The sequence below is a fragment of the Ailuropoda melanoleuca genome, chromosome 4 (assembly GCF_002007445.2).
Source record: "Ailuropoda melanoleuca isolate Jingjing chromosome 4, ASM200744v2, whole genome shotgun sequence".
NCBI lineage: Eukaryota > Metazoa > Chordata > Mammalia > Carnivora > Ursidae > Ailuropoda > Ailuropoda melanoleuca.
This window is the reverse complement of record NC_048221.1, coordinates 78,728,953-78,753,932: the sequence shown is the minus strand read 5'-3', so window position 1 is coordinate 78,753,932 and position 24,980 is coordinate 78,728,953. Positions and strand designations below refer to the sequence as shown.

At 37.2% G+C, this 24,980-nt stretch overlaps 1 protein-coding gene across 5 annotated transcripts in view; it reads left to right on the top strand.

Moving 5' to 3' along the window:
• Window positions 1–24,739, top strand: part of PSME4 (proteasome activator subunit 4) — a 104,071-nt gene extending 79,332 nt beyond the window's left edge. For 3 of the 5 annotated variants that reach the window (XM_019793010.2, XM_034659134.1, XM_034659133.1), the window contains 13 exons: window positions 890–1,015; window positions 1,528–1,680; window positions 3,293–3,397; window positions 3,944–4,035; window positions 4,763–4,894; window positions 5,257–5,465; window positions 7,284–7,369; window positions 16,725–16,853; window positions 17,750–17,905; window positions 20,674–20,836; window positions 21,735–21,868; window positions 22,568–22,706; window positions 23,212–24,739. In XM_019793010.2, the coding sequence (XP_019648569.2) occupies window positions 890–1,015; window positions 1,528–1,680; window positions 3,293–3,397; window positions 3,944–4,035; window positions 4,763–4,894; window positions 5,257–5,465; window positions 7,284–7,369; window positions 16,725–16,853; window positions 17,750–17,905; window positions 20,674–20,836; window positions 21,735–21,868; window positions 22,568–22,702 (1,620 nt within the window). In that variant the 3' untranslated portion in view covers window positions 22,703–22,706; window positions 23,212–24,739. The remainder of the gene's footprint in view (window positions 1–889; window positions 1,016–1,527; window positions 1,681–3,292; window positions 3,398–3,943; window positions 4,036–4,762; window positions 4,895–5,256; window positions 5,466–7,283; window positions 7,370–16,724; window positions 16,854–17,749; window positions 17,906–20,673; window positions 20,837–21,734; window positions 21,869–22,567; window positions 22,707–23,211) is intronic. The other 2 variants (XM_034659135.1, XM_034659136.1) reach the window with 2 other exon arrangements.
• The last annotated feature ends 241 nt before the right edge of the window (window positions 24,740–24,980 follow it).

The following is a 24,980-nucleotide window of genomic DNA, read 5'->3' as shown; positions in this document are numbered from 1 at the left end:
TTACCCCCCCACCCTTTCTATCTCTCCCGCCCCCCAGATTCTGTTAGGGCCAGTTGGCACAAGTCTTTGCATTTAAGGTTTACTTGGGTACTGCTTTATATAGTTATCTGCATGTTTCTTGTATGCGTTCTAAATGGTAACAAGCTTCTTGAAGGCAGAGATTGAGTTTCGTTTGTTTGCTGCTGCTGTTTGCTTTTAGTTTTTTATTGCATATAAATGATGAGTACTCAGTAAATGGATGTTTGTAGATTTAAGTCCAAACTCTTTATTTTTCAATAAAGTATATTTCTTCACCATTTTGAAAGTTAAGGACTTTTAGTGTCTTTTGCAATTAAGTTAATGACGTAGCTTTTTATTTTATTTATTTATGTATTAATTTTTAAGTAATCTCTGTGCTATATGTGGGCCTTGAACTTAAGACCCTGAGATCAAAAGTCAAATGCTCTACTGACTGAGCCAGCCAGGCGCCCCTAATTCTTATTTTCTAATTCAACAAAGTTTACCTTTTAACTTCTGATGTTTTATAAATACAGAAATAATGTGTTGGGGTTTACAGTTGAGGATATTTTCCTCAGTTATACACCAGATGGCACAATGGTACAGTCTTCATGTACCATCTTCAAGCAGACCGTTGGTGGGTTTTAATTCAGTTTGAGAAATGGAATTCAGACTTGAAGCTCTGAAGGAAAACTTTTAACTATTATGGATTTAGCATTTTAGGAGATACTCTGGTTGTAGAAAGCCTCTATAAGAAGTAAAAATTCTTTAAAACAAAAATAACAGCCTACTGTTGATAATCAAAACTTCACAGTTGAATCTTGACGTTTCAGAATCACATTTTTAAATAGAGCTTAAGCCCTGAATGTTGTTTTTTTCTTTAACTTTATAGGCTGAACAGATTATATTTGATCATTTTTCTGATCCTAAATTTGTTGAACAGTTAATTACTTTTCTATCTTTAGAAGACAGAAAAGGAAAAGATAAGTTTAATCCTCGCCGTTTTTGCCTCTTTAAGGTAAATATGATATTTAATATCCCTCTTCATAAAGCTTACTGACTGTCAGTTTGTTGGTTCGTAAGTTTTGAAGTCAGAGTTTGAGTTTGATCATCTGTTGTCTTCTTTCAAAATGGCTGTGAAAGTTATGCCAATCAGATTGATCTTAACTTAAGGACTAAGAGTTTTTAAGAAAAAGAAGCTTTTTAGTATTTATCTCTAATATTTGTAATTAGCAGTTTAAGAAAAAAACCCAACAGGGCTGTGCATTTGAGTTTTTTGAGAGGTGTGTGAAGTTTTAAGGTCAGAGAGATTATTAATTTTGATTTCATTCATTATATTTTACTGATATGTAAAATAATAGTATTTTTATTTTAAGTTACAGACATCGTTAAAGCACTTCTAGAGGGTAGAACTCTTGGGGTTTTGTAAGCACCATAGTAATATAGTAAATAAACACAGCAAGTTATAATGGAAATGATAGTCATTTGAGTACTGAAGAACTTTCTTTTTTTATATATATATATATATAGGGCATATTCAGAAATTTTGATGATGCGTTTCTGCCAGTTCTGAAGCCCCATTTAGAACGTTTGGTTGCAGATTCACATGAAAGCACCCAGCGATGTGTTGCAGAAATTATAGCTGGTTTAATCAGAGGTTCTAAGCATTGGACGTTTGAAAAGGTGATGTATTTATACAGCATGTTCCCTGTTAAAGCTATAGTACCCATTTATGTAGCAATTCCCAACACAGTAAATATTAATATTTGAAATATGAAATGTTCAAATTCCATATTACTTTTTGAGTGTAGGTCACAGACTAGTGGTGTGTGATGTATGGGCAACATTCAGTATCTTTTAAAATTTGAATTATTTGAAAACATGGGGGGAGGAACCCTAAAGATTTCCATTTCTCTTGGTGAGTGGGAAGGTCCTGGAACTGGCCCTGCATTATTGCCCTGCAGCAGTTGGCTGGTGTGCAGTGTGTGGGCTTCTGTCTTCGCGAATCACTCTAGCCGCTCATTAAATCCTCTTAGCCTCCTCGTTCATTTGCGGGACTCATTTGATCTCATAGACAGTTTGAGTTTGACATCCATTTTTTTAGTATCCCTCTTCTTCATTGCAAGATTTAGTTTTAACACACCTGCCCTAAGGTTAGTTTCTCAGCAAGATGCACTAGGTTGAAAATAACTAGACTGAAAATACCCAGAATGCCAAATTACCAGGTAGGCCACCATTTCCTCAGAGAAAAGATGCAGACACTGGTTTTGGCAGACTTCATTACACATACTTTTCGGGCTGTGAACAGTATATTAATTTAGTTATACATATTCAAATCACTTATTAGATAAAAGTATTTGTTGGTTTTGTAATACTGCCTTTTTCTTGCTCACATAAATTGAAACAGTTTTGTTTAAAAACGTCACACACATCCTTGCCATCCAGTCTCTGTAATGTTTTAGTCACCTTTTTTCCAGAACACCTCTCCTTTCTTCATAAGTTGTTTAAGATACAGCTTTTCTGCTCTCTTGCCCTTCCCTCCCTTCTCCCTCCTTCCCCTCCTCCTCCTCAGCGCCTGGTGCTACCACTAGAAATTTTATCCCAAGCCCTCCTTCCTCTGTCCTGTGTAGGTCCTTTTGACTAAAGTGTGGTCCATGGACTTGGCAGCATAAACATCACTTGGGAGCTTGTTAGAAAAATAGGATCTCAGGTCCCACTTTGATCTGATGAATCAGAATCTGCATTTTACCAAGATCTCAAGGTGCTCTGTATTCTCAGTATACTGTGAGAAGCATCTGTACACATATTCGCAATCTCTGTATAACTGAACACTTTTAAAAAGCTATTTATAGTAATCCAAAACTTGGAATTTGAAGATATACTTCAGGCTAATACTGAATTGTATTAAAAAGTCATTGCTTCCTCTTTTGGGACTTAAGTGACCTCGATAAGCATGTGAAAGTTACGAAATGATTGAGGTTTTGTTTCACTCCAGTGTACTTTGTTACTCAGAAGTTTTAAAAGAAAATTTTTCAGTAGTATGAGATTTTGTAAGGAACCATGTAAGATGTCTCATCTTTTCTAAATTTTTGGGAGGGAAAACATTCAGTTTTATACATAGGTATTTATGGTAATATGGTGAAGTTACTTTCCTGGATTATTTGGGTGTTCTAAGAAATAATTTAAGTTAAGTATCAGGTCATGTGTTTGTATGTGTGTAGTTCCAGGGAAAGATAGTTGAAGAAAAATGTTCTGAATATCGTTAAGTTTTTCCCATATATTTTGTTTTGAGTAGGTGGAGAAGCTTTGGGAGCTTCTTTGCCCTCTGCTCAGAACAGCGTTGTCCAACATTACGGTAGAAACGTACAATGACTGGGGAACTTGTATAGCAACATCCTGTGTAAGTTCTGCTGCTTTTTTGTGTGTAACTGATCTGTTTAAACTGTTTCATACCCTTTCTCAAAATCTGTGAAATGTCATCATACCTCTTGAGTCTTGAAATTTTCTTCATAGTTTTGTCATCTTATATTATTAAAGATGGTTCTGTTTAGCCTTTCAAATAAGCTTTGAGTGGTAATTCTTAAGTGATTATTATGTCTTTTCTCTCATGGTAATGCATTCTTAGATTAAATGGCAAATCATGTCATATATCTGGAAATGTAACTTACATATAGTGAAAGCCAGATGATACGAGGTAGGTATTATTTTCCACACTGAGTATGTCCATAGCATGTATAGTTTGATTTAAAGACAGTCCCTTCAGCTTAGAACAGTTTTGTTACTATCAGCCTTTCTGACGTGAACTATAATATTTGGATTTGATTAACCTGTGAGTTTTACTTTGATTTTCTTCCATTATATTTATTTGTAATACTAAAGTAACAGGATCTGATTTATATACAGAATTATAGGACCCCTGTTTTGTTATTTTGTATTTTCAACACAGGAAAGCAGAGATCCCCGGAAACTTCATTGGCTTTTTGAGCTGCTGTTAGAATCACCATTGAGTGGTGAAGGAGGATCCTTTGTAGATGCATGGTAAATAAAAAGAAAATTTAGAAGGTTAAGGAAAGATTTTGCAACCAAAGATAACAGCTTTGCTCTTGATGTGTAAATGGAAGAGAACTGTCTGTACACCTAAAGGTTTTATAATGTAACTATTTTCTTCTGAGAGATGAGTGAACCAATTCAGTACAATTTATGATACTAAGTAGAGTTATTTCTCAATTGGGAAGTAGAAATGGAGACAACCTGAGCAATTCAAACAATTTAGATTCAGCCCTCTCCATTCTAGGGGCGGCTTTTTTATACCATGACAATACTAACTTCCTCATCACATGGGCTCGTTTTTTTTTTTTTTTTTTTCACTCTTCCTTATTAGGAGAAAACAGAGTAATCCTTTCAAGGAAAAGTATTCTTGCTGGGATAAAAGGAGTTGGAAAAAATTAGTAGGCTAGAGAAGGAAATCCAGGTAATCCTGTTAACAAAAAGAATAAGTTATTGCTATTATTAATTAGTGGGGAATCAGTATCCTCCAAGTCAGTATTTCTCTTGATTGTATGGGAGTGGAGAAGAAATGAGAATACAGTGAAAATGATACAGTAAAAATAATAAGATGTTCATAAGGGTGCTGTTTTGAATTGTCGGTTTTAATATTTATTAGGTGAGGAAACGTAACGATTTTAAGTAGAATGTGGACTCCGTTAGTCTTGACTGTCGTGTAAAAGCAGGAAAGGTCTCTAACTCTGCTGTGCTTTAATTCTAGTCGACTGTATGTACTGCAAGGTGGCCTTGCCCAGCAAGAGTGGAGAGTACCTGAGCTATTGCACAGACTACTGAAGTACTTGGAACCCAAACTCACCCAGGTTTACAAAAATGTCAGGGAAAGAATAGGGAGGTAGGTATTCTTTTCCCTTTTCCCTTTTCACTTCTTCAATTCTTTTTTGTTACCTTCTAATATCTAATAGTACATACTGGTTATGTTACTACTGAGTTTTATGGGTTCTCCAAAGTTTGTTTTCTATTGTGTTGGGGACACGAGACAAGAGGCTCTGATGTAAAATAGGACAGCAGTGAGCTCACAAGCCAGCGGTGAGCATTCAGCCGGTTCTCAGTGCCTCCAAATTACAGGCACAGCACAGGAGACCCTCTCCCGGGAGTCATCGTTCAGATACTTACTTTGGTTGGGTCATCGCTTTTGAACATTAGTTTTATTGATAATGTGGCATCTCTTCTCACTCTACATATTTCATTTTACAGCGTGCTGACCTACATATTTATGATCGATGTTTCTTTGCCAAACACTGCGCCAACAGCATCCCCACGGGTCCCTGAGTTTACTGCTCGAATTCTAGAGAAATTGAAACCCCTCATGGATGTAGATGAAGAAATTCAGAACCATGTTATGGAAGAAAATGGAATTGGTGAAGAAGATGAACGAACTCAGGGCATTAAACTCTTAAAAACTAGTGAGTGGCTAAAATTAAAGAAACTTGCTTAAAAAAGCAGACATTTATCATCAGGGGAAAACAAAATAGACATTTATTTAGCTTATCCTTTGGGGGTTTTTTCCCCCGTTTTTTATTGTGGTAACACGTACATAATACAAAGTTTACAGTTGGGTGGCATCACGTACGTTCACATTGTTGTACAGCCATCGCCAGCGTCCATCTCCAGCCCTTCATCTTGCACAGCTGAAGCACTGTACCCATTAATCTGTAACGACCTTTTCCCACCCTTCCCCCCCTCAACCCCCCGGCAGCCACCATTCTGCTTTGTCTCTGCATTCGCTGATTGCAGGTACTCCATGTAAGCAGAATCATGTAGTGTTTGCGGGCTTCTTAACTTTGCATACTGTTTGCAGTATTTATCCATTTATCCGTTAATGGACATTTAGGTTATTTATGCCTCTTGGCCATTGTGAATAGTGCTGCCAAGAGCAGTAATGTAGATGTAGCTGTTTTGAGTCCCTGTTTTGAATTCTTTGGGCTTTTGGAAATAGAATTGCTGGACCATATGGTAATTCTGTGTTTAACTTTTTTAAGAGCCACCGGGCTGTTTTCCACAGTAGGTGCACTATTTTACCTTCCAACCAGCGGTGCAAGAGGGTTGCAGTTTTTTCACACTCATGCCAATACTTGTTTTCTGTTTTTATGACTTAACAGCTATCCAAATGAGTGTAAAGAAGATATCCGTCGTTTTGATTTGCATTTCCTTAATGATTAGTGGTTAAACATCTTTTCATTTGCTTATTTGCCCTTTTTTTTTTTTTAAATCTTCTTTGGAGAATTGTCTCTTGATGTCCTTTTTCAATTTTTGAGTTAGGTTGTTAGTGTTGTTGTTGTTGAGATATAGTTCTTTATATATTCTGGATATCGGCCCCTTATCTGATGAATGATTTGCAACTATTTTCTCATTCGGTGGATTGTCTTTTCACTGTCTTGATAGTATTCTTTGATGCACTAAAGTTTTTAATTTTCATGAAGTCAAATTTACTTTTTCTTTTGTTGCCTTTGCTTTTGGTGTCATATCCAAGAAATCATTGCCAAATCCAGTGTTAATGAAGTTTTTGCCTTAAGTTTTTTCTAAGAGTTTTATACTTTTAGTTCTTAAGTTTAGATCTTTAATTCACTGTGAGTTAATTTTTGTATATAATGTAAGTTAAGGGTCAGCTTCATTTTTTTGCTTGAGCATGTCCAGTTTCCCAGCAACATTTGTTGAAAAGACTGTCATTTCTTCATTGAATAGTCTTGGCACTCTGAAAATTACTTGGCCATATGTGTGAGGGCTTATTTCTGGACTATAGTTTATTCCGTTGGTCTGTATGTCTGTCCTAATGTCAGTGCCATACTGTTTTGATTACTGTAGTTTCAGTAAGTTTTGAAATCAGGAAATGTGAATCCCCCAGCATTGTTCTTTTTCAAAATTGTCTTGGTTATTCAGGGTGTCCTATTGTTTCTGTATTTAAAATTTTTTCACGCATTCTAAGTATAAACAACCAACTTAGTTATCATTTTTGCTACATTACGATTATTGCAGGTTAATTTGTAGTTGGTATTTAGTAGGCTGTTAATTTATTGATTCATTTTTTGAGAGTGACTTCAGTACCCGAGTTTTTGACACGCTTTGTTGTGATTCCTGTCATAATGCTGTTTAGTGTCAAATTTATGAAGAGTTAGTTAGCAGAGCTATCAGGGGCTCTCTGACATTAGCACTACAATGTTACTCTACTCTGCGCTCTCGAACTCTGTGGCAAAGACTGATTCTGCACGTTTGTTTTCCAACAGTATTGAAGTGGCTGATGGCTAGTGCAGGAAGATCCTTCTCTACAGCAGTCGCAGAACAACTGCAGCTTCTACCCTTGTTTTTTAAGGTAAGTTTATGGCTGAGATTAAGAGTGCATCCCCCTGTGTTAACTAACTGGAATTTACATACGAACTTGGAAAGAAACAAAGAATGCATCCCGTCTGACCTTCACGGGGAATTTATGTTTAATCTGATGGTGGATAGTTTTTCAGACTGTGTGTAACTGGGTTGGATTGCTAAGAGAATAGTACAGGAAAATCATGAGGTGATAGCAGTTTAATATTTGTTGAAATAATCTTTTTAGTATTAGGTAAGACTAGAATCTCGACAGACACGTGAAAAGTTTACAGACAGAGCATTGTACACTGATAACCATTTTCCAAGTGATAGTTTAGGAAAATATTGATAGCTAAAAAAAATAATAAAGCCATAGTGACATCTTTTTAATATAGCTATTTCAGATGTGTTTTATTCAGTGTGTAATAAATCTGATGATATATTATATATTGTACTTATACATACAGTATTTGTATTTACTTTACAGTGTTAAATGGGACTGTAATTGCTTTTAACAAACACCCGCAGAAGTAGCTTGTTTCTGGTAATCCTATGAAGACACTAAAGTTTGATTTGAATTGATGAAAGGTATAGCCTGAGGTGGTTCTAATTACTCATCTAGGCAGATGATGAAGCTAATAAAACTAAGGTCAAAACTAAGATCAGTATATTGGTTGCCACAATTCTAGTTTGCAGTCATGCTGTGGTTAGCAAAACAGTCTGGTTTCTTTCATTACACATTTGGAAGGCTTGGTGCAAACATCACCACTACTTGAAAGTTACTGTTCGGTGCAGTTATCATTTAAGAAGGAGCACCCATGGTACTGTGTCTCAGCAAATGGTATGCTAAACTTTGGATTTGTCAAAGTACACTTTGTCTTCAGGAAATCTCAAAAAGATAACTCTACTGGTAATTTTCAAAGGATTCACCACCAAAATACTTTAATTAATGCTGTATAGGGCCTGATACCCATGTACTCATGGGATCTTTTGGCATAATAAGGGTGGACAGTAGTTACTAGTGTATATAGATCCTTGTTACTTGCAGGTTCTTGGTGTAGATAGGGTTTGTCTTTAGGCAGTGGTGCTTAAACTTTTTTCCACTGCCACATACGCAGTAGATATAAAACATGATCTCATATGTTCACGAATGCATAATGTGCAGTGAATGTTGGGATAGTTGGAGTTCCATCCCCCTTCTTTCACTCAAGAAAAAGAAAGGAAAAAGTCGGGGTGCCTGGCTGGCTCAGTCAGAAGGATGTGCAGCCCTTGATCTCTTGATCTTGGGGTTGTGAGTTTGAGCTCCACATTGGTTGTAGAGTTTATGTAAAAGTACAGTCTTCAAAAAAAAGAAAATGAGAAAGCAGATATATGAGAGTGAGGTTGACAGAAGGATGTTTTGAATTCACATGGACTTTATTAAAAAAACTTGAATCATTAGAAAGTTGTATTATGTGAATTGCTTATGACAGGCCTAACATTTCATCTGGATCTACAGATAGTGAGGTTGAGAATCTGCATTAGGCCATGATGGTGATTGGGCTGTGGGCTACAAAGACACCATAGCACAGATGAACAGCTGCTTTGCAGGCAGATCAGCTGTGTAGAGTGAGGATAAAGGAGTCTAAAAGCAAGGTGTTGCTTATTAAACTGTGGAAGACACTCAGAAATAGTAGGAGATGAGATCGGAAATTCTGTTTTGGGCACACTGGAAGTGCTTTGTAGATTCTAAATGAAGTATTACATATCCTGTCTCATAAAAAGCAGTTTTATATCAATTCAAAAAACACCCACCTGGAAATCTACATCAAAGTGAAAGTTTCGGTTATTTGCCTTTTCTAGTCAAAGAGTCTCCATATTGCTGAAGGTTAAGAGAAAAGGATTTCCAACCAAGAACAGTTTACAGAGCACTGGTTTTAGAGTAAATAGAGACCTAGTTAAAATCCTGTTTGTGATGGGGCTCCTTTGTGACCTTGCACAAGCTACTGAACTTCTAAGACTGTCTTCCTTATATATAAGGTGAGGGATGATACCAATATCCCTCAGAGAGTTGTTGCAAGGATGAAGTGAGATAATGTCTATAAAGCAGAAAGCACAGGGCAAAATAATTGTATGTATTGTAATTATTACATGTTATTTTTGTTACTAGTCTTTAACTGCCTTTTAATTTGGAATAGTAGTTCAGATGCTGATGTCCAGGGAGGAATCAAGGACATGTTGTATCCTCGGTTTCAGACTTCCCTATGTGCTTATCAGAACTCACCGCTGTAGGGTAATACTTTTGTATATGTCAAACTCAGAAAAATTTACAGATGTTGTTATAACTGGTAGAAAATTACATGCCATTGATGGTAGTTGTTCAGAAAACCTATTTTTCTCAATAATTAGAGGAGAAGAAAGCCCTGTAAAGTGTTCTTTTGCTAACTAAATGTTTGTACAGATTAACACAGGGGGGCAGCATTTTGTACAAGTTAATTCAGGTTAAATCTTACCTGTGATATACTAAAAATAATACATTTGTGTGAAAACAAGCAAAAGAAAGAGTAAGATCTCCTTTTTGTATATCACATTAGTTAACTAGTATTAGTTAAAGATCTTTACTTGCAAGCACTGAAAACCAAATGTCTGCGACAGTGGCAGGAAATTAGATTACTTAGATTATCTGGCAGTTGGCTGCCTGGGGACGTAGGTAACAGAAGCTGACAGCTTCATCAGATGCGTCTCCTTGCATTTCTCTCTCTTCGAGATTTCAGATGTCCAGAGAAAGTCTCATTGGCCAGGCTTTGGTCTCTCACTACACTTGGCTAGGCAATATGATCCCTCCATTGTCAGACCCTCCAGAATGACAGAAAAGGATGATTTTCCAAAAGTTAATCAAAATGTCTGTTAACCAGGAGGAGGGATGGATATATTGGCAAGGAAATGCATGTATCAGTGCTACAGACATTATAACACCCTTATTACTTCAAGTCTTCAGGAAAACCCAAGTCACTGTATGTCAATCTGTCCTATACTATGGCTAGAAAGCAAAAGATAAGAATAGGCAGTACCTGAAGAAAGCCCCTAAACTTCACCAGCACAGACTTTCTCCCCCAAACTTGTCATTTTGAAATAGTAAGGATTCACAGGAGTTGCAAAGGTACTACAGAGAGGTCTCACATACCCTTCACTCAGTTTTCTCCAGTAGTTACATTTTCAGAACCAGAAAATTGAAATCAGTACAACATGTGTATAATTCTATGTCATTCTATCACACAAATAGATTCCTGCAACCACCAGAACAATCATGATACGAAAATACTCCCATCTTCACAAAAACCACTTGTGTTACCCCAGGACAGTCACACCTTCCTCCCTCACCACCACTGTCCTCTGGCGACCACTGATTTGTTCTCCATGTCTATAACTGTCATGTCAAGAATGTCACATAAATGGAGATATGTGACCTTTTGTAATTGGCTTTTTTCACTCATAAAATTCTTTTAACAGTTGTCCAAGTTGTTGTACCTGGGACCTTTTTTTTTTTTTTTAACCTTTTATTTTTTTCAATATCGGAAGGAAGATTACCCCATATATTTTTATGAAAAGCTAGAACCTACCGCCTTCGTTATTAGTTGAACATCCCCAGACTTTAAAGTTGTCTGAATCTTAGTTTTTCTATTAACTATACATGTGCTAGTTGGAACTATACATGTGCTAGTTGGAACACTAAGACAGTGCACACGTGTGTTCTTTTAAAAGTCCTATCTGGGAAGAAAAATAATGCCTTTTAGGAAAATATTAAAGTTGAAAATTAAAAAGTTGAAGTGAGTTGGTAAGGTTCCGACAAACTTAACTACAGAGCAGTTGACGATCAAAGAAATACGGATGTTATTTCTTGAGATGAACTAACGAAGTACTTTTCCAAACTTAGAAGCTTTACTTTGTAACAGAAAAGGTTTTCGTTCCCCAAACAGCACTGTTGTTAATAGATGAAATCACTGCAAAGTAAAATATCTCAGAGATTTTGGTGCATCTGGCTGGCTCAGTTGGAAGAGCGTGCAGCTCTTGATCTCAGGGTTGTAGGGGTAGAGGTTACTTCACCAGATAAATAAAAACTTAAAAAAAATACCTTTAAGAGATTTTTATCTTACTGACACATAGAAGTAGTTTAGCTCAAACAAATTGTTATCCTGTACTAGTAATTAGTAATGGTTAATTTGCTGCTTTGGAAAATGATATTCTTTACAGTGAAGTTTACCTGTTGAATTTCAGGATTTTGCAGGTTTTAGTAGAACATTTTAACCTCTTAACACGAGAACGTTATGTCCTAATTTCATTCATAAAACACATTTTTTTCATGAATGGTAGGAAGAAAGACTGCTGATTCAACAGGTGAGTGAGTCACCTTAAATTTTTCTGGTGGTAGTGGTAGTCCTGCCAGCAAATGAGTATCTTCTTTTTTATACTGCAGTTCAACTATAACCAAACCCTAAATCACCTCATTTCTATTGTGGGTGAATTACATGAAAAAAGTTCCATGTACATTGCCTAGAGATTTGTATTGTTGAGTATTTGTAATAATTTTTATCCTCGATTTCTTTGTTTGGTGTTATCTTTTTATACCTTTGTCTTTGAGCACAACTGTGCCAGACATTGCCTAAGTGTAGGTATGGGATTGTTGTGCCAAAAACACAGAACTATTTCATTCTGCAAATTGACTTTTTTTTTTTTTTGGCCTGTTACGTAATGACCATCTTCTCACATAACTGCCTCTTCCTCTTTAATGACTGTATTGTATTATCATTTATTTAATCCATTTTCTATGGGTGGTCACTGGTTATTCCCGGCGTTAGGCTCCTAAAAACAGTATACTAACAGTCTTTTACAAATATGCATATACTTGTAGAGTAATTACTGTATATAAACTACCGGGTAAAAGATCTGCTTGCATTTGTAATTTTAGTGGATATGGCCCCCCAAAGAGCATGTCTTATGTTACATCTTTCCAGCAAACCCTGACATTTCTTAAATCTTTGATGGTTAAATAAATTTTTTAAAAGATTGTTGTACTTCTTGAGATGCTTAGCTGGCTCAGTCAGTAGAGCATGCAACTCTTAATCTCAGGGTTGTGAGTTCAAGCCCCACACTGGGCTTGGAGCTTACTGACAGACAGACAGATAGATAGAGAGAGAGAGAGTTCAAGCCCCACACTGGACTTGGAGCTTACTGAGTGATTGATTGATTGATTGATAAAAATATATATATATATAAACCAAAATTATTGTATTTCTTTAGTGAGATTGTCTCCTTGTACGTTGGCTATTTGTATTTTTTTTGCCAGCTATCTGTATTTTGCCAGTTTTCTGTTGGTTATAAAGGAGTTCCATTTTTATAATTTTCTTTATTTTTAAATGATGTTTTGAAGTATGCCAGTCCAAGATTATTTTTTTAAACAATTCTTTTTTCTTTTTAAATTTTTATGGTTTTCTCTTTTGCATTTAAATTTATAGTATAAGATAGAAAATTGATACAGTTTTATGTAAAGTATTGATGTAAAGGTGCAGCTTAATTTCAAGATAATCTATATTTTCTCCATTCATTTGAGACGAAATCTCATATACTTGTTTCAGTAAAGTCTGCTAACAGAAATTATTTCCATCAAAAACTCGACAAATTATCACAGTGAATTAGTATACTCAGCTTGGAGATGTAGTTGTTAAAGAAAAAATTATTCTGACACATGTCAAAATTGTGGAGAAGACTTCATTTAGAACTGTCTGAATACAGTGAAGACAGCTGGGGATATTTAGCCAGTAAGCGGAATGGGGGGAGGTGTTAGTGCGTAGAAAATGACTAAGAGGAAACATCAAGGATAGGGGATTCTTGCTAAAATGACTTGACAGGATTCTTGCTGAAAGCAGTCCATGATGATCACATAGGAAAAATGGAGGTAAGGAGCTGGATCAGATACAGAGGTGAGGGATTCTCTCAAATGTCAGGATTCGTGCTATAACTAGACTCAGTAGGTCCAAGGATGAAAAGAGGGCTCAGAGGAACCTGGCTAAAGTTTGGTAAACAAGGATAGTTAAAGTAAAGGCATGGTTAGGTTCCCGTTTGTTATGGGTATGCAAAGAAATTTGGTAATACTAAGGTTTGAATATTTCACCTAAGTCGATAAATCCTTAGTGTTTTAGAGAAGAATAATTTTTTTCCATATTAAAACTATCCTTTGACTTTGGTTGGGGGGGATGTTGTTCGTTTGCTTGTTGTTTTTTTTTAAGTAGGCTCCATGGCCAGCGTAGAGCCCAACACAGGGCTTGAACTCACGACCCTGAGATCAAAAGTCGGATGCTTAACTAGCTGAGCCACCCTGGCACCCCCATATTAAAACTATACTTTAATACGCAACTAATGAATCATCGAACTTTACATCAAAAACCAGGGATGTACTGTATGGTGACTAACATAATATAATAAAAAAAATTAATAAAAACTATACTTTAAAAAGAAACAAGAAAGTATATTTAGACTGTTTTAGAGGACACTTACTTAAGGGCTGGGGGCAAAGAAGGTTGTCTGGGTTCACTTTATTTTACCAATTTGTCTTTGGAGTCCTAACAATACTTTTTATGATCATAAAACAAAATGAAATGAGAACTTCCCCCTTCTTTTTTTTTTTAAGTTTTTATTTATAATCTCTACCTCCAGTGCGGGGCGCAAACTCATGACCCCGAGATCAAGAGTCACATGGTCCACCAACTAAGCCAGCCAGGCATCCCTGCCTTTAAAAAGAAAGCAACATGAAATAAATGAACCTCATCTTACTGTGTATCTGTTTGTAAGGATAAATATACGGAGCAGTGACTTTTAAAACAAAATCACACATGCCTGTGGGGACTACATCCTCTAATATTGGAATAAAGCTATTACGTCTATTATGTAATAAAGAGCCAATAAATGATAATTGTCAATAGTGTTAAAACAAAACTCATCAGAGTAAATTCAAAGATCTTACTGGCTTTGTTCAGTAATTCATGAATCGGGCAGTACCCATCTACCAAATGGAAAGGACTCCAGGGAGCTGTACAAAATGGAAGGTGGTTTTTATATACATATATGTATAAATTTTATTTATTTGAGGGGTGCCTGGGTAGCACAGTCATTAAGCATCTGCCTTCGGCTCAGGGCGTGATCCCAGCATTGCGGGATCGAGTCCCACATCGGGTTCCTCCGCTGGGAGCCTGCTTCTTCCTCTCCCACTCCCCCTGCTTGTGTTCCCTCTCTCGCTGGCTGTCTATCTCTGTCAAATATATAAATTAAAATTTTTTTTTTCAATTTTATTTATTTGTGAGAGAGCATGAGCAGGGGGAAGGGCAGAGGAGAGGAAGAAGCAGGCTCCCCCCTGAGCAGGGAGCCTGATGCGGGGCTAGATCCCAGAACCCTGGGATCACAACCTGAGCCAAAGGCAGACACTTCTGACTGAGCCACCCAAATGGCCGCCAGAGTGGAAGGTTTTTAAAGGCAGAATGGGATGGGACAAGAAAGGCATAATCAAACAGGATTATTTCAGACAAGGCAGGCGTCTGTCATGCGGTTTACTTTACTGTTACTGATCAGGTAATTCCTAACTGGTTGAAAGTCACATTCCTTCGAACCAGAATGAGTGAAACTACAATTAAGTCTTGTTTGCAGTGTTGGGGGCAAGTCACTTCATTTTGGCCCTGTTCCTTTTTTAACATTAGGAACCGGAATTTTTAGCATGAGTGACAAGATATAAAAATCCAGCTATTGGGGTGCCTGAGTGGCTCAGTTGGTTGAGCCTCTTGATTTCGGCTTGGGTAATGGCTCGTGGGTTGTAGGATCGCCTGTGTTGGTTTCCATGTTCAGGCTGGCAGTCTGCTTGAAGATTCTGTCCCTCTGCCCCTACCCCACTTGTGCACACATGTGTGCCCTCTCTAAAATAAATAAATCTTTAAAATTCCAGCTGTTTAGTAAAACCTCAGTAATCCTACATTTGAAAGTATCAGTATGATTTCATGATCTGTTTTTCTTTAGAAAATATGCTTATTTCCTAGTTCTGTCCAAAAAAAACCCATAACCAGTAATCACCCTAGTAGGGATCAGTGCTCCTAATGCTCAGATGATCATTTCCTGCTAGAAGAACCAGGGCTCCGTGGAGAAAAAGCTGATTTCAGGTCTGAACCAAGAAGTATACAGGATAAACCTGATTCGTATTGTCCTACCAGAAACCAAGGATGCAACAGTTGTGTTAAAGGAGTCAGGAGCCGTGTAGAGCACCAGCAAGAGTGAAACCATTGAATTTGTTGAAATTCATTAGTTCATAAAGACATCGTTTTAAAAATTCATTATTCACTTTCGAAGGATGGGAAGGAAACCACTGTCAGAAGAAACTGAGGGAGGGAAGGCTTTTCTGTATGAAATATTCCAGGTAATAAGAAGAAATGAGTGTCACCATTTTGCAAACCTTTTTTTGTAATGGTTCATTACAGAAAGAGAAATCTGACCATAAGTGAAGGAAGTACAGCCGCTTATGTTTTGCTCAAAGAATTAGACTTCAATAAAATCAAGCCTCTAGATCTATTGGCTACTTTACAGGACATACTGGAGCCAATGAAGGCCACCACGGGGAAGGAAGGCCACTGTAGGGGACACTGCAAAACCAAGTAGTCAGCCCCCCCCCTTTTTTAAAGGAAGGAATTTTAAAAGAGGGTAGGGAGAATTTAGAGATTTTTTTTTAAATATGTTTTTCATAGAATCCTTTACATTTAAGAGCTGCGTGAAGCAAATGCACTGTGTGATCATCACCACTGAACCGGAGTCCAAACAACCAACTTACAAAATAATGGAAATTTGAACGCTACTGTGTATTTTATATTTTAACTGCCATGAATTTTTACGGCTGATGTCATTCCAGGTTTTTTAAATAAGAGACTTTCTCTTTTAGAGATAATAATAAAATAATCATGGGTGAAATATGTCTGGGATTTGCTTCCCGTAATTTAATTTGGGGATGATAACAGTGAATCATGGAACAGTACATCAAAAACTAATGATTTACTATGTGGTGACTAACAACATAATAAAAAAATTTTTTTAATTAAAAAATAAAAACTAAAAAAAATAAAAAAATAATTGGGGGGTGAGGAAACACGGGGGGCAAAAATGGGAGGATTATGTGTGTGTCGTTGGGGAGGTGATTGATTCATGGGGACTCCTTGCACTATTCCCTAGTTTTGTACCTATCTGAAAATTTCTGTAGAAGTTGTTAAAGGTAAAAATGTGATTTATTTTATGTAAGGATGCCTTTGTACGTACTGGCTGTTATTTCAATTATCTGTTTGGTTTGTTTTATTGTTCTCTAGATTGCCCCAGTGGAAAATGACAATAGCTATGATGAACTGAAAAGAGATGCAAAGTTGTGTTTATCACTAATGTCTCAGGGCTTGCTTTACCCTCATCAAGTGCCTTTGGTACTTCAGGTGCTAAAACAAGTAAGAGTGTCTAACGAATATTCATGTGTTTTAGTTAGAATTTGGTTATCCATTCTAAGAATTTCACCAAGTCAGTTGTAGTACACACAGCACCTAAAATTTATTTTTCATTTTGAATTTTCTTTTAGTATGAGAGAAGATATATATTGCCCAAAGAAACAGACCTAGATTCTGTACCTGTCTCTGCTTCCAACTTCTATGATCTTGGGGAGATCATTCAGCCCCCAGATTTTCTATACACAAAGAGCTAATGGTTGAAGCACCTTGGATGCAAAGTGCTTTCGAGGGAGGGGGGTGGTCATTACCTCTTACCATTTCCCCTTTATTTTATTCACTTTATTTCCCAATATTTGGTTTAAAAAAAAGAAAAAAGACCTAACTGGTTGCGTATTTTCTGGCTGCATGTTTGGTATACTGTGTGCTCAGCCTTTACCCAGGTCATACATGTGTTACCTAATATAAAAAATGAACCTGTTCCCATAGTTTTCAGATTTCTAAGTTGAATTACCACTGAAAAAAATTTTAACAGCCCATTTTTTTTGTGTGTGTATGATAGAATTAAACAGTTCTCAGTCCTTGCTTTTAATCTACTACCTGCTACAAAGTAAAATAATGTGTAACTCTTTAAGGAGTCAGAATATTATAATTTTCTTCAAAAGCTGACCTGTGTCCATGTGTTCCTTACCCTTTATTTTCAGCCATTCTGAAGAACTAACTTGACCTGAAATAGTTCATGCAACCTTCTACTTAGAAGGAGCTATAACACGAGCTTGCTCTAACCATGCCTATAAAAGTAGAGGTGTCCTAGAAGATGATAGGATTTTGTGTGTGATTCCTGTCTGTCACCTCCTGCTCTCATCAGCACTATTCCCATTGTTTCTACTTCTCATTCACAGACAGCAAGAAGCAGTTCTTGGCATGCTAGATATACAGTGCTGACCTACCTCCAGACCATGGTATTTTATAACCTCTTTATTTTCCTAAACAATGACGATGCAGTTAAAGACATCAGGTGGCTGGTTATAAGTCTTTTGGAGGATGAACAACTAGAGGTAAAATTTAAGATATAGCAAATCAAAATTGAATATATTTAGAGGAAGCGTTATGCCCCCCCCTTAAGAACGATTTATGCACTGATGCATTTTTTAAAGCATAAATTATTAAAAGTAACTTTAATTTTAACATTACCCTATGTTACTAGTTTTGATGCCCTAATCGTGATTCCCTGTCATACAAATGGAAACGAACATTGGCCACATTCTTGTTCTGGGGTGTCTTTGCATTTGGGCAGATAACATTTGTGAATCAGAGTTTTCTCATATGTGAATTGCAGGTGATAATATTTTACTTACCTTACTAATTTTCAAAAGGACTGATAGGAATCTGCGTGTAGACAGTTTCAGTTTCAAGAGAATAAAAACCTAGGGGCGCCTGGGTGGCTCAGTTGGTTAAGTGTCTGACTCTTGATTTCAGCTCAGGTCATGCATGATCTCAGATTTGTGAGATTGAGTGCCCCACCTCCCTCCCGCCACACCCAGTGCAGAGCCTGCTCAAGATTCTCTCTCCCCCCCTCCCCCTCCACTCTTGCACACACTTGAGCGGGCTCTCTCTTAGAGAGAGAGAATCAAAATCTACCCACAAATGCTGTTATCCAGTTAAGTTAGGATTGTTGCCCCTTTTTATTTTCCTTGGTAGAGAAATTAAAGGCAACTTTGTGATGAGGCTGCATTAATATTTTGTACAAAAAGATAAATCTCTTAGCTAATATAGTCTAATGTAAGAAAAGTATGTTGTAATAAATAAAAAATAAGTTACAACTTGGCCTTAGGTAAAGAAAATATAATTGAAATTTTTGTGAAATTTGTACTTTTGATGGGTTTTCTATGCAGTGGAGCACTCCCAGTAATTATATACTCTATTTGAGAGCACTGAAAATAGATCGCATCCATAGGAAACTGAGAATGGAAATTTTTCCACCTCCCTAATGAGCCTATTCATTTCGCAATCCAGCCTTCTTGTGTTCTGGGAGTAGATATTGCTAGCCCCTCAGGTACTCACACACGGTTGTAACAGCTATGACAGGCTTACAGTATTTATAGCTGTCTGTAATTTTTTTACTTGTATTTTTTAATAACTAAAGGAATAGAAATGAAAAGGTGGAAATCTTGAAAATAAGTGTTTCCTAATTTTAACTATTACAGCAGTTACATTAAGTTGCATTTATTGTTTGCTGGACCTTGTTGTAGAACATTTTCAGAAATTATTTTCACATTCCATGTAGTAGGCTTAAGCATAACCATTACTCTAAATAAAACCATGACATTCATTAAAACTATCATATTTTTTTTTTACGATTTTGTTTTTTCTTTATTTAGTTAGTAATCTCAATATCCAACAAAGGGCTCAAACTCAAAACCCTAAGATCAAGAGTTTCATGTTCTACCAATTGAGCCAGCCAGTTGCCTCTGTCATATTTTTAAAACAATACTAAGTATCAGTAATAATCAGCAAAAGCTACTCATGATAATACTGAAAAAACTTTGTAATCTAAATAAGAAATGTTTAAAGAAAACTATTAGATATAAAGGAAAATTTTTAGGGGTACCTGGCTGGCTCAGTCAGCAGAGCATGTGACTCGGTCTCAGGGCCATGAGTTCAAGCCCCACGTTGGGCATAGAGCCTACTTAAAACAAAATGTATAATGACAGTAACAGGGTTAGCAAGGTATATACCGAGTACTCCACTTCAGACTTGTGTCATAGTCTGTTAGCTCTGGCTCTTGAAAAGCAGCTGATAGCCACCAAATTAATAGTAAAGTTGTTCATACATTAAAATTTAGTAGTCCCAATTCTTAGAATCTCTCCTAAGAAAATACATTGCAATATGGAAAAAAATTACATAAATTAAGAATATTTTTAACGTAGTAGTGAGAAGTTGAATACATTCTAATCAGTAGTTGAATATAAAAATGAATCGTGGTATGAAAGGAAATAATTCAAGTATGATGTAGTAAAATAATTTATAATGTAATTCATTTAATAATATAATGAAAATGTTAATTACCCCAAAACTGTCAAACTAAAATGTTTAAGAAAAAACCTTTTGAAGCAATAAGCAGCAAAATATATAAGTGGGATTTTTTCCCAAATTATTACTGCCTATCTTTATGAATGTTTAACAGGGATTTTGTGGTATCTATGAGATGATAGCATTTTACTGGGTTTTTTTGTTTTCCCAAAACTTGAGTTCCTATTCCATTTTGAAATGGACTGTTCTCCACTCTGCATTTGGTACTTCAGTAAACTGTGTTTGTAGTCTGCCAGCAGCCTGTGAAATTCCTAAGAAGTAAATTGGGTATAAAATAAATCTCCACAACGTATGCCATCTGTACAAAGTGACTGTTCCATAGCTGTGTTCGGCCGAAAACAACAGCAGTAGTTTTAAGAGATGTGGAGTCCAGGAAAAAATTGATTTTCATGTTAGGCCCCGGTACTGCTTTTATAGTTCCAGCCCTGATAAGGACAACTGCTGGTCAGTGGGAAAAGAATTTATAGAGAAATTTCATTTTGTATGAAATAGTTAAGCATTTACTTTGCGCAACCCTAATGTAGTGGCTTTCATCCATTTTGCGGTCCCAGACCTGTTGAGAATCTGATGAAATCTCCTGGAAGAACCGGCATAAGAGCATTTACACAGTTTGCACACCCAAGTCTGGGAAAGTGCCCCGTCCCTGCCCCGTTCCCACCGCCACCCTCCCAGCCTCCAGCATTCCCCTGAGGGTTAGGATCTCCATTTCTAAAAGAAGTGATTATCTCTACAGGTTCGAGAAATGGCTGCTACCACGCTAAGCGGTCTGTTACAGTGTAACTTCCTTACCATGGACAGTCCTATGCAGATCCATTTTGAGCAACTTTGCAAAACGAAACTACCGAAGAAAAGAAAGCGAGACCCTGGTTCCGTAGCAGATACGATTCCTTCTGCAGGTAACAGTGCTGGTATAAAATACCCACTAGTAGTTTCGGGTCTTTGTTATCCCAAATGGCATTATTTACAATTCTCATATTTCGTATTCCTTTTTTATTAACTTCAGTTCCCCAGGCACCATATTTCATGTATACACATAACAGTACACCCACACACACACAGAACTTTAATGAAAAACAGGAGAATTTGAAAGCAGTAACTACTATCCCTAGAGAAAGAATAGATGTTTTTAAAAAAGAAAGGAAACCCTGTAGAATACACATTGCAGCTCTGTTTTGAGAAATACAGACATTCCTCACATACAGCATGTTTACCTCATGGATTGATCCATTCTGTGGATCGCATCCAGAAAAGTAGGGTCTAATTTTGATCAGAGATTGTTTTAGGATCGATTGCACTTTTGCATATGGCTATGAATTGATCAAAACTATTAATGTGCAAATTCTAGCAAGTCTGTGACACATTTCTTTTTTTTTCTTTTTTTTTAAGATTTTATTTATTTGACAGAGAGAGACACAGCAAGAGAGGGAGCACAAGCAGGGGGAGAGGGAGCAGTAGGCTTCCCGCCGCGCAGGGAGCCCAGTGCAGGGCTCGATCCCAGGACCTTGGGATCATGACCTGAGCCAAAGGCAGACGCTTTACGACTGAGCCACCCAGGCGCCCCGGTGACACATTTCTGACCTAGATACAGTTCTGCTGTCATTGAGGGACAGCTACTAGTTCAGCCTCAGAATCCTGTCTTTGCTGTGTGTGCACACAGATACATTTTAAATGCAGAAATTCACACATTGATGACAACTAGCTTAATTGAAAACTAATTTTATTTCACTGTGACATGTGCAGTAGAGTCATGTAAATATCTGCACATATATTGAGGTTTTTTTTTGTTTTTTTCAGAGTTGGTCAAACGTCATGCTGGGGTGCTGGGTCTTGGTGCCTGTGTTCTTTCTAGTCCCTATGATGTTCCCACCTGGATGCCCCAGCTCCTTATGAATCTCAGTGCACATCTGAACGATCCGCAGCCTATTGAGGTAAAATTCTTCCTTGTTCGTTTCTTTGCACACATATTATATCAGTGATGTCTTTGTAAGAAATCATTTTACTAGTAATTTCCTATTCGCTCTGGACCTTCTGCTTTGATAAAGCTGCTGCTGCGACTCCCTCGGCCAGGACTAAGCCTACTCAGAGGTAATCAGTAAGAGCTTGTGGAGGCCTTGCTTTCATATATATTTGAGATCTTTTGGTAGCAAGGAAATTACTACAGCTTCTGTCTTTCCCAGTCCAGTGGAAGTAAAATATTGTCAGTGTTGTCAGGATAGTTAATCTTTATACTTATTTACTAACATTTTATATCTAGGAAGCATCTAACTGGGAGCTAATATGAAACAGGAAATTGTGATGGTATTATTTAGAGAACAGCTGTATCTAAACGACTGCAAAGACCAATGACTTTGTCCTTCTCACTTAGGAAATAGACGTAGGTGTGTATTGAAACTGGTTTAATAACATGGTGTAAGTGCCAGGATCTTGTCCTAATGCGCAGCTAGTCATTTTAAAGAAGTGAGCTCGGTGGCTTTGCGAAGTTAGAATTGGCTTGTTGGTTTTGCGGCACTCGGTGAAGTGTGAGATCTGAAGTCTAGAGGGATTTTTACGTAGCTAAAGTTATCCGAAATATAATCCTCATCTTTCAGAGGTTAAAATAAAATGTATGTGGGTTGCCTTCTCTACAGATGACTGTAAAAAAGACCTTATCCAATTTCCGAAGGACACACCATGACAACTGGCAAGAACACAAACAGCAATTCACAGATGACCAGCTGCTTGTTCTCACTGATCTCCTTGTGTCACCGTGCTATTATGCATAGAAGGGTAAGTTGGCAAAATGCTGAGTTTAAAGAAGTCTGACATCCTCAGGCAAATGTCATTGGTTTAATGATTGCGACATGGGTGCTTACAAGGCTTTTCTTTTTGCTGACGTTCTTAGATATCCTTATTTAGATGATAAAAAAATGTGTTAATGTGACTTTTGCTGTGACCAGTGAAGTAGTCCCCAGAGAATTGATGTGACTGCTTTTGGACCTTTATAAATGAGTGGGCTTAGTAGCCTGGGAACGGTTAGTTAAAAGAAATGTTACTCTTCGTTGCCTCTTGAGTGGGGCCTGGGCATTTGGGGTTGCCCTAAGAACCCTAGGTTATATACAGTTAGGAGAACATTGCATCTGGATTCTTAAGTATTTCTTTTTCATCCTGAATTAAAGAGGAGAACGCAGACACCTTTCCACTAGGTTAAGAAGAAGAAAGGAAATTTCACTTACTGAGCTTTAAAGGTGGATGTCCTGTTGTCTAACTGAGATTTTTTTCCTCCCTGATACAGATGAGTAGTCCTCACTTGAAGCTCTTTTCATCAAAAATTCCAGATCCTCAGGTACCATCTGTGGCGGCTCTCTGCAGGTTTTAAAACTCTGCCTCTGTTGAGCTCTCATTATTTTGGTGGCTTCTGTGTTTGGTCTCATTAGTCTCCGTTCCACAAATTCTCAGCTGCCATTTGATTACCTAACTTGTCTGGAAGTGTCTCCAGAACATTGATCACTTTTTCTTTGAGGCATCTGACAAAGCCACAATTTCTCAGACTAGAAATAATTACCCAATATGATCATGGCATCCAAGACCAAACAGAGTCTAGGAACTCATTAAGAAACAGTTTACTTGTAATGGAGAATACTTATCTGTAATACAGGTCCCGTCATTTCATTCATCTCAAATTATTTTGAATTTCTTCCAAATGGCTGTTGGGTGTAGATGGTAGTAGGGCTGTGGGCCATAAATCGAAGCCTTTGAGAGCCTTGGGTCTGGAGAGCCATGAAGAGGGAAGGAAAAGAGGGCAAGTCTCGAACCTAACCAAGGACCTGATGGAGTGTCCACCAAGACGCAGAAGTGAAGCCTGCGTCCACGTGCTTCCCACAGACTGGGGTTTTTGGTGCTGATTAGAAAGAGCAGTTGCTGAAAAACTGGGGGTTTGGTGAATAAATTTTTGATTGTTGTGTGTGTGTATACAATGTGTGATTTTGAAAATAAACAACAACAACAATAAAAACCCTGACTGGTTGATTTTTACCTGTATTCTTTACATATACTGTTTGATCAACCCTCTTTGAAAACTGTTATACTTCAGCTAATGGAAGACTGCTGTGTTTGTGGAAATTCTGTAAGTTTTTTTTTTTCTCTTTTTTCTTTCTTTTTTTTTTGCCTGCAGAATCGTTGAGAGACTCATAAGTCTTTATATTTAATTGATTTATTAATAAATGTTATATAGATGTAAAAGACTGTATAAACTGTAGAGATAGCATTGGCAAGACTTTGTACAGATGCAACCTTTTACAGAGCAGTGTGTAATTAATTTGTAAAGATTCACATGTAGCTCTTTATGATAGTGATTTTTTGGCTTTTGTACCAATCGAATGCCATTTTTTGTGTTTTTAAATTATTTTCTCTATCTTTTCATGTTACAAAAGCTGAGGTGTGGGGATTTTGTTTGAGTTCATTTATGGTTAGAATGTCTGGATTTTTATGTAACATTTTGTGTGCATCCCTAAATGCAAACACCACATGTTTGCCTATGACAAGTTTATAGAATGCAAGGTATCTTCTAGGTTAAAGTAATTCACAAGTTGATGAATGTCATCTTGCAACACACCCTGTACAGTCTTCCTCAAAGGAACACTACAGTATATTTTTTAGTATCTACTTGCCGAATGACTCCCTACAGACCTAAGCACAGCAGAGGTCCTGGTACAGTATTGAACTGTCAGCGTACACAGGCGTAATCCCTGTATAGAGCAGTGCCAAACTGATGATTTCAATTGTGTAACTAGTTTAAAACCCAATAAATGGATTGTTTTTAACACCTGGCTTTTGTCTTCATTACGAAGAGAAGACAGTTCTGTAGGCAGTGACTCTCATGGATTCCTTTTGCATCCACAGAGCTGGATCCATAAATGCATGCCCTCTAACCAGACCGAATTCTCTAGATCAGACTTGTCCAGTGCGGTAGCCAGTAGCTAGCTATATATAAATTAATATCTCATTTCCTCAGCCTCAGGAGCCACATTTCATGTGCTCATTAGCCATTTGTGGCTAGTGGTT